The sequence below is a fragment of the Bidens hawaiensis genome, unplaced genomic scaffold (assembly GCF_021521415.1).
Source record: "Bidens hawaiensis isolate Kalapana, Puna unplaced genomic scaffold, B.hawaiensis_p1.1 tig00050865_1, whole genome shotgun sequence".
Taxonomy (NCBI): domain Eukaryota; kingdom Viridiplantae; phylum Streptophyta; class Magnoliopsida; order Asterales; family Asteraceae; genus Bidens; species Bidens hawaiensis.
This window is the reverse complement of record NW_027499131.1, coordinates 28315-43335: the sequence shown is the minus strand read 5'-3', so window position 1 is coordinate 43335 and position 15021 is coordinate 28315. Positions and strand designations below refer to the sequence as shown.

Below are 15021 nucleotides of genomic sequence, written 5' to 3'. Positions count from 1 at the left end.
GTTGTGAATGGGATATTGATTGATACTGGATATTAACACATATTTGGGTGTTTGTGGGCAATGAATAGTTGTTGTTCGAGGTTGACCAACTGAAGAAAGTCAAATTGAACTGAAGGTTTTCGTCATTACTGGATTGCGGTCAGAACATATTATTTATGTTATTTTCAAGGCGTTCGAGAATTGGATCCTGAAACGTGATGCTTATTTATTAAAGTGACAATTCTGGAACAAGTTGGATTTAATCGGGAATTAAAGTGTTTATGTTCTTGATCGTTATCCCTGGTGATTGAAGATGCTTCGGATTAATTAATGGTCATGTGTGTTAGATTCTGTCAAGGTGGTTTTGTGATGAAATTGATCACTTGATGTTGAGTAGCTGAAGATTAAACCTTATCGTATGCCGACGTGTTGGTGAAGTTGTGGAGGGAGCCCAACTTCACGTGTTGGTGAAGTCAGAAGGACTTCACGTGATTGGTTGAGATGATCAATTAGGCACGGGGATGCATGCATTTCAAATACCTCAATCTATTTAGTCGGAGAAGCTTACACTGAAGGGGAGATCTGATATGGAAGACGCTGGGTGAATGGTAGATTTGTGAAGCTACAAGACAGTTTCAGACACGGCTGGTTGAAGAGCAAACAGAAGATCATCAGTTAAGAGGGAGTCTGTTGGTGCATGTTTTGTAACAGATGATCTTTTGTGTTTGTTAGAATTGAGAGCAACGGTCAAAGGGGAGTCTGTTGGTGCATTTTGTGACCGTCGCTATGCAATTCTGTTAAGCGAAAACGAAGTGCGAAGTTAGGACAACTTCTGCGAACAACTTCGCCTTAGGCGAAGTTATAACAACTTCACTACAGGCCCAAGCCCGTGAAGTTGTTTATATATATATATGTGTGTGTCTTGTTTAGGTGGTAGAATCCAGAAAAGTTAGAGTGTTTTGTGTTCAGTTCAAGTAGCTAGAGAGAAACCGAGAGGGAGAGTCGTGTGGGACGACCCGAGGTAGAGCTCACCTCGGGTCGGCCGTCGTTTGTTTTCATGTTTGGTACGTAACGAGTTTTGGTTAATTATATAAAAGATCTGCAGATGTGTTTATCCCATTCGTGTGTTTGTTCGTATGTTTGTATGAGTGTAATCGTGTTCTTCGTCTTCTACACCATAAACGAGTCTAGGAGGATTCCGCACTCCTAGACCTCGTGCGGATCTCGTATCGATCGGCGACGCCCCGCGGGGACCTACAAGACAGGGACTACCATGCAAGAGAGATGTGAAAGGGATTATTATCAGGAACAAGGCGAGGCTGGTTGTAAAAGGTTTTAATCAGCAAGAGGGGATCGATTACAATGAGGTGTTTGCTCCTGTGGCGAGATTGGAAGCCATTCGATTGTTTTTGGCATTTGCTGCACACAAGGAGATGAAGGTATTTCAGTTAGACGTGAAGAGTGCGTTCCTTAACGGTAAAGTCGATGAGGTTGTGTACGTTGAGCAACCTCCGGGTTTTCCTGACCCAGACTTTCCCGATCACGTGTACAAGCTAAGTAAAGCGCTGTATGGACTACATCAGGCCCCTCGTGCCTGGTATTCAACACTATCCGATTACTTGCTTGAGAATGAGTTTGAAAGGGGTAAGATTGATAGCACATTGTTCTTTAAGAGAAAAGGGAGCGACTTTCTTCTGGTGTAAGTCTACGTGGACGACATCATCTTTGCTGCATCAAAAGTCGCCTTGTGTCAGGAGTTTGAGGCCGTCATGAAAAAGAGGTTTGAAATGAGTGCTATGGGTGAACTAACTTTCTTTTTAGGACTGCAGGTTGATCAGAAGAAAGATGGGATGTTCATTCATCAGACTAAGTATGTCCATGATGTTCTCAAACGCTTCAAAATGGAGGATAGCACTCCATTTGATACTCCAGTCTGCGTCAACCATAAATTGGGTGCTGATTCAGACAACGATGCAGACGTGGACCCAACCCAATATCGGGCAATCATAGGTTCTTTAATGTACTTAACTGCTTCTAGACCTGATATTATGTTTGCAGTTTGTCTTTGTGCACGCTTTCAGGCAAACCCAAAGGAATCTCACTTGAAGGGTGCGAAGAGGATATTGCGCTATCTCAAAGGCAAACCTAAGCTGGGGTTGTGGTACACGAAGGGAGGAGACTTGGAGTTGGTCGCCTACACGGATTCTGATTATGGAGGGTGCAATCAGAATCGAAAGTCAACAACAGGTGGATGTCAGTTTCTTGGAGGCAGATTAGTGTCATGGCAATGCAAGAAGCAGACCTCAGTCGCCATTTCAACCTGAGAAGCAGAATACATGGCAGCATCAAACTGCTGCTCCCAGGTTCTTTGGATTCAACAACAGTTGCGCGATTATGGTCTGAATTTTACTCATACTCCTATTTGCATTGATAACACTGCTGCTATCTCAGTAACTAACAATCCCGTAAAGCACAGTAAAACTAAACACATTGACATCCGTCATCATTTTATACGGGATTGTGCTGAGAAGAAACTGATTGTGCTCGAAAAGGTTGATACGTTAGATAATTTCGCTGACTTGTTTACTAAAGCGTTTGACAAAAATCGTTTTCAAAACCTTGTTGAGCTGAATGGGATGATCAATCTCGAGTAACCGTGTTTTGTTACTTTGTTTTAAAAAAAAAAGTTTCACCCCACCCGCACTGTCCGGTATGACCATGGTTCCCTCATTATTACAAGTTACAAGGCCAAGCGCCACGAATGTTCCCGTGGTGGCTACCTCATCTGCATTCGGCCTCCCACCCACTACATTCCAACTTTCGGCTCCTGAGATTGTAACGTTGCCACCTCCAACTCTTACTCCAACGGAGGTCGTGGCACGATTTATTGAGTCGACGATTGTAGCAACTGCAGGATTACCAGTTACGTTGCCACCTGCGGTTACGTTTACGCCTACTTCTGAGGTCCCGGTTACATTAGAAATCCCTCCTCAGTACACTCAAGATATATCACATCTGAGGTTTGATTTCGATGCAACCTTATCAGACTCAGAACGAATAGCAGCACTTGAACGGGTCGTGGCAGAACAGTCAAGGGTGAATCTTATCCAGACCCATGCTATTCAACGCCTCGTTGCAGAGAATCAGATACAGTCGTCCCTGCTGATAGAACATGGCAAAATCATTGATGCTTTGAAGGAGTTCTTGGCATCTCAGGGGGAGACGGGCTGTAAAGGCGATGAGCTGAGGACTAAGAAGCGAAATGATCGAGACGATGATCCCAATGCATCGAAAGGTGCAGGTGGAGAGTTGCCAAGAACTGAACAAGCTCTTGGGACTTCCACATCTCAGGGGGAGTCGACAAGTGCAGCTGGTGGTGATGATGTGGTGGTAGTGGACGTTGAGGAGATGGATGATGAGTTGATAGGTGATGATGATGTATTACCAGTTGATGAGATAGAGAAAATTGGTGCAGAGATAGTTATTGATTATGAGATAGAAGAGGGAGAGATAGTAGAAGAGAATATTGAGCATGAGTTTCCGGAAGTTGATAAGGCAGATATGACTCAAGAGATTGGAAACGATGAGACAGAATGAAAAGAGCAGCCTAGATGGAAAGAAGGCTACGCTCAGTGGTTCGTAAAAACGAAGAAACCGGCGGTCCCTACTATGTTTAAGAAGAGTTACAACATTAGAGGTTATGCTGAATCGAGAAAGGGGATTATTTGCTGGATATATGATGAGCAGTTGAGGCTCTTCCTGATTAAAAGATATGATGGTGTTTAATACTTCAAGAGGATGTTGAGATCGTTGAATACTTTGCCTGAGTGTGAAGTGAAAGACTTAGCCAGATTGAGGTTAATAAACAGAAGTGATGATAACATGGCTAGAGTCATTGGGAAGATTGTTTGGAAGGAAAGTATAAAAGAGAAGAAGTTCGAGCTGTTGAAACCACAAAGGGGAAAACTCATTGAAGACAAAGATAGAGGATTGAGAGCAGATGGCAAGCCTTGGATGATTATGAAGTATAAGCCGATCCGGTGTCTAAAAGAAGTGCCGATGAAACAAATGCCCAAGGACGTGCTGAAAGATTTGAAGTGGTGGTATGTAGATTGTGAGACAGCTGAAGCAGTAATGGAGGACGAAGATGAACAAGAGCTGCTGAGAGTTTATGATCCAATGAATCTAGTGAACTTGTCTCAAGCTGATCTGCAGATGCTGAATGAGAAGAAGATATTCTATATTCCTGCTTGGAAAGACGAAGCGAGGAAATATCAAAGAGTTGTTTCGGTATGTGTACAAGAAGGAGTGCATGCTTGAAGATGAAGAGACAAGATTGTTGAAGATTACAAGACACGTGTTTGAAGATAAAGATTGAAGCTACTGCCAATGAGGAGTTTGTTGGTACATGATGTCAGTAGTTCAGTATATAGTGTCTGTAATCGAGTCGTTTGGATTAGTATTGTGTATTAAGCGAAGTTAGCTAACAAGTTCGCTGATATAGGCGAACTTGTTAGATAAGCGAAGTTAGTGACAACTTCGCCTGAACATGCCAAGCGAAGTTGTCGTGGTTATATATGCATTAGGTTACGGCTGAATCTAGTTAGTGAAGTAGTTATCATTGTATCGAGTTTACGAGTCCAGTGTTTGTGATTGATATCACGTGTTTACGGTTGCAATATACAACGTGTCTTTGCTTATTGTAACGTGTGTTCGATTGTGTTAACGTATATCGTCTTCTACGCTCGTAACGTATTACGTAGGGATTCCGCACCTACGTAGAACGAGATATTCCGTGTAGATCCGGCTGGGAACCTACAGATATTATTTATAATTAAGAAACAATTTTATAATAAAGAAAATAAATGGGTAATGGGTATCACCAAACCCAGATAGCTTTTAAACCGAATTATAACATATCATTTATTTGTGAAACCATTTCATTATCAAACCTCAAGTATATTAATTATTAACTTTCTTATAATAAATAAAATTAAAATCCAAATATACATATATAAATATTACAAACGAATAATGTAAAACAACCCCCGTAATACGGGACATAAAATCTAGTCGATTATATATTTTGATCTATATCTATCTATCTATCTATAATATATATAAATAAAATCCCTAAAATCCTACGTGTAATCTTACAAATTATTTGATATGAAAATCCTATAAAATAGGAATATACTAAAATTTAATATCCAATTTAAAAAGAAAAAGATATTATTTATAATTAATAAACAATTTTATAGTCAAAAAAACATAAGCGGGTCATGTGTCACCAAATCCAGATAGCTTTTAAGCGGGTTATAACATATCATTTATTTATTAAACTCTTTCATCATCAAACCCTAATTATATTATTAACTTTCTTACAATAAAAAAAATTAAAATCCAAAAAATAAATATTAAAAAACGAAAAATGTAAAACAATCATTCTCTCAAGCCATCAAATTGTTTTATTTGTAAATGAAAGTTTCTCACGCATTTGACCCGAATTCACGGGTAAAGGTCTCACCAAACCCAAATAGCTCTTAAACGGGTTATAACAATCGTTATATTAAAAATTAATCTCATAAAATATTCGATATAAAGATCCTATAAAATAGGGATATACTAAAAATTAATATCCTATTTTATTTAATAAAAGATATTATTTATACTTAAACAATTTTATAATAAAGAAAATAAACGGGTAACGGGTATCACCAAACCCAGATAGCTTTTAAACCGGATTATAACATATCCTTTATTTGTGAAACCATTTTATCATCAAACCACAAGTATATTAATTATTAACTTTCTTACAATAAATAAAATTTAAATCCAATATATACATATATAAATATTAAAAACGAATAATGTAAAACAACCCCCGTAATACAGGGGATAAAATATAGTAATATATATAAGAAGCCTTTAAAACCTCTCTGGTTACTCCCTAAATTCTCTCAAGCCACCAAATTGCTTTATTTTTAAATGGAGGCTTCTCATGCGTTTGACCCGAATTCATGGGTATGGGTCTCACAAAACCCAGATATCTCTTAATGAGTTATAACATCCTATTAAATTGAAAAATTAATCTTACCAAATATTTGATGTAAAAATCCTATCAAATAGGGATATACTAAAAATTAATATCCGATTTTTTTAAAAAAAGATATTATTTATAATTAAGAAACAATTTTATAAGTTAAACCATTTCATTTATTTATAAGCGGGTCATGGGCCATCAAATCCAGATAACTTCTAAACGGGTTATAACATATCATTTATTTGTTAAACCCTTTCATCATCAAACCCTAATGGGGTGTTTGGGATTCTTTATTTTTTTCCTTCTTGTAACTTATTAACTTTTATAAGTTAAAGATGTTGGGTAATGTGACTTTTTTAAGTTTTTAAAGAAGGAAAAAAGAGGTTTTGATAAATTTGGAGGGAGTAACTTATCAAAAACAACTTATATAAGTCAAAAGGAGGTGCAAATAAGGAATCCCAAACATGGCCTAAGTATATTATTAACTTCTTAAAATAAAGAGATTTAAATCCAAAAAAATAAATATTAAAGAACGAATAATGTAAAACAACTCCCGTAATACGGGGGATAAAACCTAGTAATATATATAAACGAAACCATTAAAAGCTCTCTGGTTGCTCCCTAAATTCTCTCAAGCCACCAGATTGCTTTATTTATAAATGGAGGCTTCTTATGCATTTGACCCGAATTCACGGGTATAGATCTCACCAAACCCAGATATCTCTTAAACGGGTTATAACATTTTATTAAATTAAATATTAATCTTACCAAATATTATATGAAAATCCTATAAAATAGGGATATACTAAAAATTTATATCCAATTTTTTTAAAATATATATATTATTTATAATTAAGAAATAACTTTATAGTAAAAAAAAATAAGCGGGTCACGGCTCACCAAATTCAGATAACTTTTAAATGGGTTATAACATATCATTTAATTGTGAAACTCTTTTATCGTCAAACCCTAAATATATTATTAACTTTCTTACAATAAAGAAAATTAACATCCAAAAAATAAATATTAAAAAACGAAAAATATAAAATAACCCCGTAATACACAGGGATAAAACCTAGTTATGTATATGACTTTTTATTAAACCAATACCCATCTAAATATATGTCAATATTTACCCTGTGTATCAATCACCAAACCCTCATTTAGTGGTAGGCTTTTTAGACCGGCTAACTCATAAGTCACAAACACACCCTCTAAACTTAATCTGATATTTATATCAATACCCACCATATAATTAAACCTTCAACCACTTAGTAAGAATTAGAAACACATATACTTGATACGCTAAGCTACAAACCCTTCAATACTTGATGTAGCTAGCCAACATGATTCAATGTACACGATATAGTCTCACAAATTAGTCATTTTCTTCATTTATCATCCATATTTTGCATTTTTTTTTTTGAAAAAAATTACTTAAAATCGTATGTATCCTATAAAAAATTATAATTAAATCTAGTCATTCCAAAAAAAGTTACTTCGTTATAAATAATATAAGATTATTTTATTATATCCTTCTTCATACACTTTTAAAATCTTATGGTTCCTAATCTTTAAAAGTTAAATATAATAATGGTTCCTCTTGTATACATATTTTACGGATTTGGTTCTAATTAAATTTTAGAAACTATGGGTTTGGTCACTACTGTTTGCTTAGTATTAACAAAAAATGGTTATCATTTCTTTTTATTAGTTTTGTTTGTCTGTTCCGACAAACCTCAACTCCCACAGCCCATTCAATCCTCGTCTTTGACAAAAATCACACTGGTTTTTGTAGTTTTTAAATGGTTTAGCATGTTACCTTCTTGTACCAATAGAAAACAATTTCGTAAACACAAGCGTACACAAGAACCTTTCTCTACCTTATAGATGGTAATACAGACAATTATATTCAACAATAATCGACATCGATCTCCAAAACAAATGTTCAATTGATGTTACAGGCGATTTTACGACAACAATATGGTTTATATGGAATGGAAGGCGAGTAATAACCAACTTTTTGACGATAGAACAACACAAGTAGAGGAATTTGGGAGCGATCAAACCGAACAATTTTCTTTGAATAAAATAGGGCGGATTTGCTATTGATAAATTGGAATAATCAGTGCTAATTTATTTTCTAGTTGTGAATCCATATTGTATCATCTAGCATGTTTCTAGTCTCCTTATAAAATCTCAACATTCAAGAAAAGAAAAAGAACTTTTTTTTATTTCTATTCTCTATCGTAAGTGTACTTTTTTTTGAATGTCAGAATAATCATTCAATTGAGTTATATACTAGCAAAATTAATTATATTGAGACACATTCGCCTTTCAATTCGAGGAAAACTCTCAGTTAGAATAAACACCTGTAAACACTCGTCCAATAACACGACAATATGAATATAACTAAATAGGTATATGGTTATTTATAGATAAATATAGCTTTGCATATTTTAAATTATAATATTAAAATGTAGTCATTTACATTGCAAGTTTTGAAAAAGGAGTGTGTAATGTTTAGGGCAATATTTAGGTCGTAAAAACCAAAAGATTTGATGGAAAGAACAAGTGACAAATGGAGAGTGACGATTCCTTAATACCACCTCCAAACAGTCACCTCGTCCTCACCCAAGCAGCTTCTTCAATTCCCGATATCATGCCTGTTATGCCCCTACTTCCTTTTCTCTCCTCTTTCATTTCCAAGGCGCCAACCTTGTACACTAATGTAGGGATGGTTTAGTCTTTTCGCATCCTCTACTCACCATGTTTTCTGCACCAACAACTACACGTACTCTCTCTTTCTCTCTCTAGTTATTTATAGGTTCAAACGGTTTAAGGTATCAATGGCATTTCATCGTACGCACACCCCCTTGTATTTCTAACCACTTAACAGTTTAACCCTTAAATACTCTCTACATGTACGATATCACAGATTCACAGTTTGAAATAGGTTGTTCAAGTCAAACCCTTAGGGGGTGTTTGGTAGAGAGATTTGAGGGTGGAGAATTAGGTTTCTCTTGTTTGGGAGAATTAGGCGGAGAATTGGGCGGAGAATTGGTTTTCTCTGAGAATTGGGTGTAGGCAAAAAGTAGAGAAATCCAATTCTCTCCATTTGGAAGAGAAATGGAATTCTCTCTGCTTCTAAATCGCGTCTCTGCTCTACTCCGTTCGCGTATGATGATGATGATGCTCCGACCGGCGATGGTGATGATGATGCCGACGTCCGGCACGGCGGCCGACGCCGCAGCCACGTCCGTTCGCGTCTCTGAGCCAAAACGAAACCCTAAATCGCGAGGCGGTGTTGCGAGGCGGAACCCTAAATCGCGGTGTTGATGTTGCGCGGCGATGATGATGACGCTCTACTCCGTTCGCGGTGTTGCGACGCGTCTCTGAGCCACCATTTCTCCACCATGATGATGCCGAGGCGGAACCCTAATCACGTCTCTGCTCCCGTTTCTCCACCCATTTCTCTATTGTACCAAACAAAGGAAATGATTGTCAATTCTCCACCCATTTCTATTTCTCTCCAATTCCATTTCTCTCCCATTTCTATTTCCATTTCTTCCCATTCTTTTTCTCTGTACCAAACACCCCCTTACTGTCTGAACCTTCTAAACCAAATAAATCGGCCGGTTTGAAGGGATTAAAAGTAACCACCTCAGTCTATAATTTACACTTTGAAAAAGATAATTTTATTATCAGTTTCTGTTTGAAACCAACCTTAAATAAACCGACCAAAATAGGGAAAATTCTCAGAAAAGAAAAGGTATTCTTATAAACAAGTTTATAATTTTAGGTATAATTTGTAAGGAATTCCAAAAATAGATATTTTAAACTAGTCATGACGAGTACATTTTTTGTGTTAACAAGTAGTACAAAATTGGCCACGACGACTATTTTAGTCTAAGCAAATTTCAGGGACATATTTTGAAACATTAAATTTGTCGGGACGACTATTTTAGGTAAAAAATAGTTTGAAGGGGCTTTTTATGAAACTTTATTTACAACCGACCGGGTAAAAAAACTTAGATACCCGCTCGGTTTTGAACAAAATTTATGTCAGCGCATGGCTAAAAAAGTACGTCTCAACGGTGTATATGGATTTTAGTAAAACTTTATATTTTAAAAGTTATAAAAAAAACTAATTGTAAGTAAAATTAAATATAATAATATAATATTAAGAGAAGTATCAAAAGTTTTATAAAACTATAAAAAAGGCTCGTCGAAACTATTTTTTACCTAAAATAGTCGTCTCAGCAAGTTTAGTACTTCAAAATACTCGTTCTTGAAATTTATTTAGCCTAAAATATTCTTCGGAACCAGTTTTATAAACTACTCGTTATCACACAAGAATCTAATTGTCACAACTAGTTTAAAATATCTATTTCTGGATTCTTTGCAAATTATACCTGATACTAAAAATTTGTTTATGAAAATATCTATTTTGGGAATTTAACGTATAAAATTTTAATATTAAAAAATAGAATTAACCTTTTTACATATTTAGATTAACGAATTATAAAATAAGTATTTTAATTATAATATGTATTGATTATTAACTTACTTTTTCTTCCATGAACTCTAATATTTAAAAGGTAAAAAGTCCACTTTTTTAAACTTTACAATTTTTTAACCTTCAAGGATCTAATCCACGTAAAAAAAATACTAAACAGTTAACATCGAATTAATTTAGCTGTTCCAACTGACCAACCAACCGGTGAGTTCAATTATGTTTTTTCTTTCAAAAAAAATTGCAATTAACAAATCAGGCTAAAAGTTCAATTAAAAGCGACTGATCCGGAATGTAAACATCCTATATAAATTAGTAGATTTTTAATGCTTGTTATGTTTAATTAAGTAAGTAAACCCAAAGTCTTTCAAACTATATAAAATGTAAAATTTTAATCGTTAAAAAAAAACGAAGCTCCTATATGATATTAGTATATTTTTAAATATTTGTTACGTTTAATCAAATTAGGACTCAAAGCGCATGCAGTTGAAAGTTAAATATAACTAATAATAAATGATCCCAACATTCGAGCCGTATATAATAAACAATAGTAGAAAGAAAGCCCATGCAAAACAGAATACAAACAATCACACTCTTTTTAGGTTTTACTCCCTCCAATCGTGATAATGGACGACGGAGGTATTGGCTCACAAGAGGTCCCAACAATGGTGGTCGGTGGCGGAGCAGCAGGGACACCGGTGGCAGGTAGGTGGAATCCGACGAAAGAACAAATAACCATGCTGGAGAATTTGTACAGACAGGGGTTGAGAACACCAACGGCCGACCAGATTCAGGAGATAACGGGTAGGCTGCAAACGTATGGACACATTGAAGGCAAGAATGTGTTTTATTGGTTTCAGAATCATAAGGCTAGACAAAGACAAAAGGAGAAACAAGATCATTTGTCATTGTTCCGCCAGTATAACCACCATCGCCACCTTCACCCGCCGCCATTCATCCATCTATCTCAGCCGACAAACGGTTCGTATTTCAATAGAATCTTCTACTTTGTTTTACGACTTTATATTGCTTTTGAACGGCAAGGAAATAATATAAAAAAAACTTAATTAGAAAGGAGCTTGAAATTACAAATGAAAAAATAAGTTAAAAATCAACATCTCATTTTATGTAAAATAATTAAATTTTGTTCTATTCTTCACTCAAATGAACGAGATTGTCTTAATTTTTTTATAAATTTTGTTCGCTGGCTTTCTATACTTTTTATAAAGTCTTGTCATTACGAGTCTTCCAAAGTCACCATATTGTGACTAAGACGAGACTCTGTCACATTTTTTTTTCTATAACTTCATTGTTAACCATCGTTTTAATATTTTTTTAGTTGTTATATTTTTATACTGCAAGGTAATAATATTAAAAAACTAGCAAGGAGTTAGAAATTACAAGTAATCATTAAATTTCTAGTTAATTCATTAAATTTTGTTATGTTCTTCACCCATATGAACAAGTTCCCTTAATGTCTATAACAATCGCGTCCGTCGCCTTTTTATAGTTATTAAAAAGTTAATCATTTCTAGCCATCCAAATACACAATATCGTAATTAATTAAAACGAAGCTTGGTGATAATTTTCTATAAGTTTTTTTTCAGTTAGTTTTCTATACTTAATATTGTTAACCTTTCTTTAATATTCTTTTTAGTTCTCTACGAGCCATGCTACATCCAACAGAATAATTTAGGGTTTTATGTTCAACAACCTCAAGTTGTATCACCACGGCCAGTTATGCCGGAAAACACAGTTGTGGTGGCCGGAGGAAGTAGCATAATAAGCAGTGAGCAGGGTAATATTGTTACTGACATAAACAACAGGCATCAAGAAACACTGGATCTGTTTCCAATGCACCCAACTGGGTTTCTGCAAAAACCAGTGGAAACTACAGGCGATGGAAGTACTTGTCATGCATCACGTGCTTGTACATCCAGCTTACCTGGAGGTGCGGTAGATCGGGTGTACTTTGACTTTTTCTGTTGATGTACAGTGTGTGAGTTATTGGAGAGTCAAAATTCTTCTTCACTAACATGCATGCAAGAATTGCGTGGGTGGCTGTACTTTTGACTTATTGTAGTGTTTTATGTTTTTATGGTTTAACTTGTTTTCAAAAATTATGGGTGGTAATCAAATATGGCAATTCTTTTTGCTTTTGGGAACAATTGGTTCTGTAACAACTGCAAAAGTACAAATTATAGTTATGTTTGTCACAATCGTTGGATGTTTTGCAGCGTCCAAAAGACTTTTAAATTCTGTTGTTGGTATTGTCAAGCCATCAGAGAGGCCGGGGCACCAATCAGGATAGTCTTCACAGCCTGGAACCCTAACACCACCGCTACACATGCGGGTAGGGCGGGCGGCTTCCTTCCACTGCAAGCGTTTGCCGCATAAACCAGTTTGTGGGTGCCTGCTTAATTCTACTTTGGACCAATTACATTTAAGGGTGAAACCTTAAGTCCTTGATTGATAATCAAACACGAATTAACGAATAACTCTTGTTTATATTAATTAAAAAATGTAACTCAAAAAACTGATTACAACTCTAAAACTTTAATCGGTAATGTTTAACCATAACCCGGTTTATATAGACCAATCTAACTTGCTAGCCTAGAGATTACCGAATATAATAAAACCATAATTGCAACCCCATAAACCCATTGCTTCATTAATGAATTCTAAGGGTCCAATAGGTCTAACCCGGTCACCAACACGTGACAGGCCTATTAAGTCGTGTAGAGCCCGGTTTTGTTTATTTAGACCGTCCACATCAGTTCAGAGTAATTTTCTCCAAAAACAGCCTAGTCAGCGTGCCACATCAACTTTCCATTTATTTCTCCCACAAACACTTTTACCTACAACAATAATATATTCATTCTTCCCACAAACAAACTCATAATTTTTATATCACCAATAGAGAAGACCCACAAACCACCATCCTTCACCATCCATAGTAAAGGATCTTCAAGGGTGGATGACCTCCACCTCAACCTTCACATCACTTGTCTTTTCCATCCTTCTCACAAATCACCTCCACAAGCTATGGATAGCCCTTATGCGGAAGGTCTTAGTCTTTTGTATTTACTTAGTCAATTATCGTTGTAACTAGGTAGCATGTCGGTTTTGTTTATTTGTATGTTTGGGCCCGAGGCCTTAAAATGTTAAGCCCAATGGGCTATAAATAATATGAAAGGAAGCGTGGAAGTCTCCCACTATAAATAGTGGAGACTTCACATGCATATTAAGTATTTTCCAAATATCCTTCTTATCCATCTAAACTCTCTGCTCTTTCTTTCTAACTCTCTTCTTCTCCTACCATCTAGCAAATAAACCAAACACTTCAAGATCTGAGATCTAGGTTAACCACTAATGATTTCCGCTAGCTATTGGTCTAGATTGGCTCGAGAACTTAGCTGTAAGATCTGCCACGAGACCTACAATTGGTATAAGAGATTTCGGTTCTTCTAGTTGTAGTTCTTGGGTCATAACCTTGAGTCTTGATCTTATTTTGAGTGTTTGAGACGTGTGGTTTGTGTGAAAAAGTGGGAAGCGGGTTCACGAAAGAAACTCACGGCTTCTTGTTTTGCTTTTGGAAAGTTTATGAAAAGTTTGTGTTTTAGGTGTGTTGATGTGTTATTTGAGTGTTTGGGTTTATTTGCAAGTTCCTTGGTGGTGTAAAGTGAGTTTGGAAACCGATTTGTACGTGAAAAGAGGTGTTTTTGGAACTTTCTGAAGGTTTTTATCAGATAGACTGACTTTAGACTCATTTTTGTTGGATCGAGTCAACTGACATTCTACCCAATTCATCTGGATCTAATCGAGCCCCACTTGTTTGATTCGTTTAATTTGAATCTAATCGACCCTCATGTCGATTCATTTGGTTTAAGTTGAGTCGAACAGCCTAATCGAGTCGAACAAGTCCTTCGACTCGTTTGCGTTTGAGTCAAGTCGAACAACATTCGACTTCTTTTCAGTCGAACAAAGCAATTCAACTCGATTGATCTTAATCGAATCCCATTCCCACTCGAATTATTTTGATTCGAGTCGATTTACTTTGAGTCAAATAGAACCATTTGGCTCATTTGCGTTGGATCATGTCCACGCCATTCGACTCGAATTGTTTTTAGTCGACTCGAGTTAATTTTCTTTGTCCAAATCAGCTGTCCTTTAATACTTTAACCTTTCATTCCTGTATAAGATGGCAAGTGACTCCGAGTTGTTAAAAAGTCGTCTCTTGCTCGAAAATGAAGCGGGACTGACTACTAAACCTCCCAAGTTGATGACGTTCGAAAGCAACTTTGATGACTTTAAACGGAGATTTAAAATTTTCGTCAAGTTAATGGATATTACTCTTTTGAGATCATTTGAACAAGGCCCTCATATACCTACAGTAATGACTGTGAATGGACCTGAATTGAAACTTGTTAACTCATACAATGATGACGATAGGAAGTTAATTCTTGCGGATCAACGAGCCTTT

General features: G+C 36.1%; 1 protein-coding gene across 1 annotated transcript; it reads left to right on the top strand.

Annotated features, from left to right (window-relative positions):
- The first annotated feature begins 11081 nt into the window (after positions 1-11081).
- LOC143598813 (WUSCHEL-related homeobox 2-like) lies at positions 11082-12527 on the top strand. Its single transcript, XM_077076935.1, has 2 exons — positions 11082-11519; positions 12196-12527. Exons 1-2 carry the CDS (start codon positions 11165-11167, stop codon positions 12525-12527), a joined length of 687 nt encoding a protein of 228 aa, XP_076933050.1. The 5' UTR covers positions 11082-11164.
- The last annotated feature ends 2494 nt before the right edge of the window (positions 12528-15021 follow it).

What these genes read in the sequence shown, in the direction of transcription:
- LOC143598813 (XM_077076935.1), top strand. Translation starts at nt 11,165, where the DNA reads ATGGACGACGGAGGTATTGGCTCACAAGAGGTCCCAACAATGGTGGTC. An exon ending in TCTATCTCAGCCGACAAACG is followed by an intron (nt 11,520 to 12,195) that starts GTTCGTATTTCA and finishes TATTCTTTTTAG; the next exon opens with TTCTCTACGAGCCATGCTAC.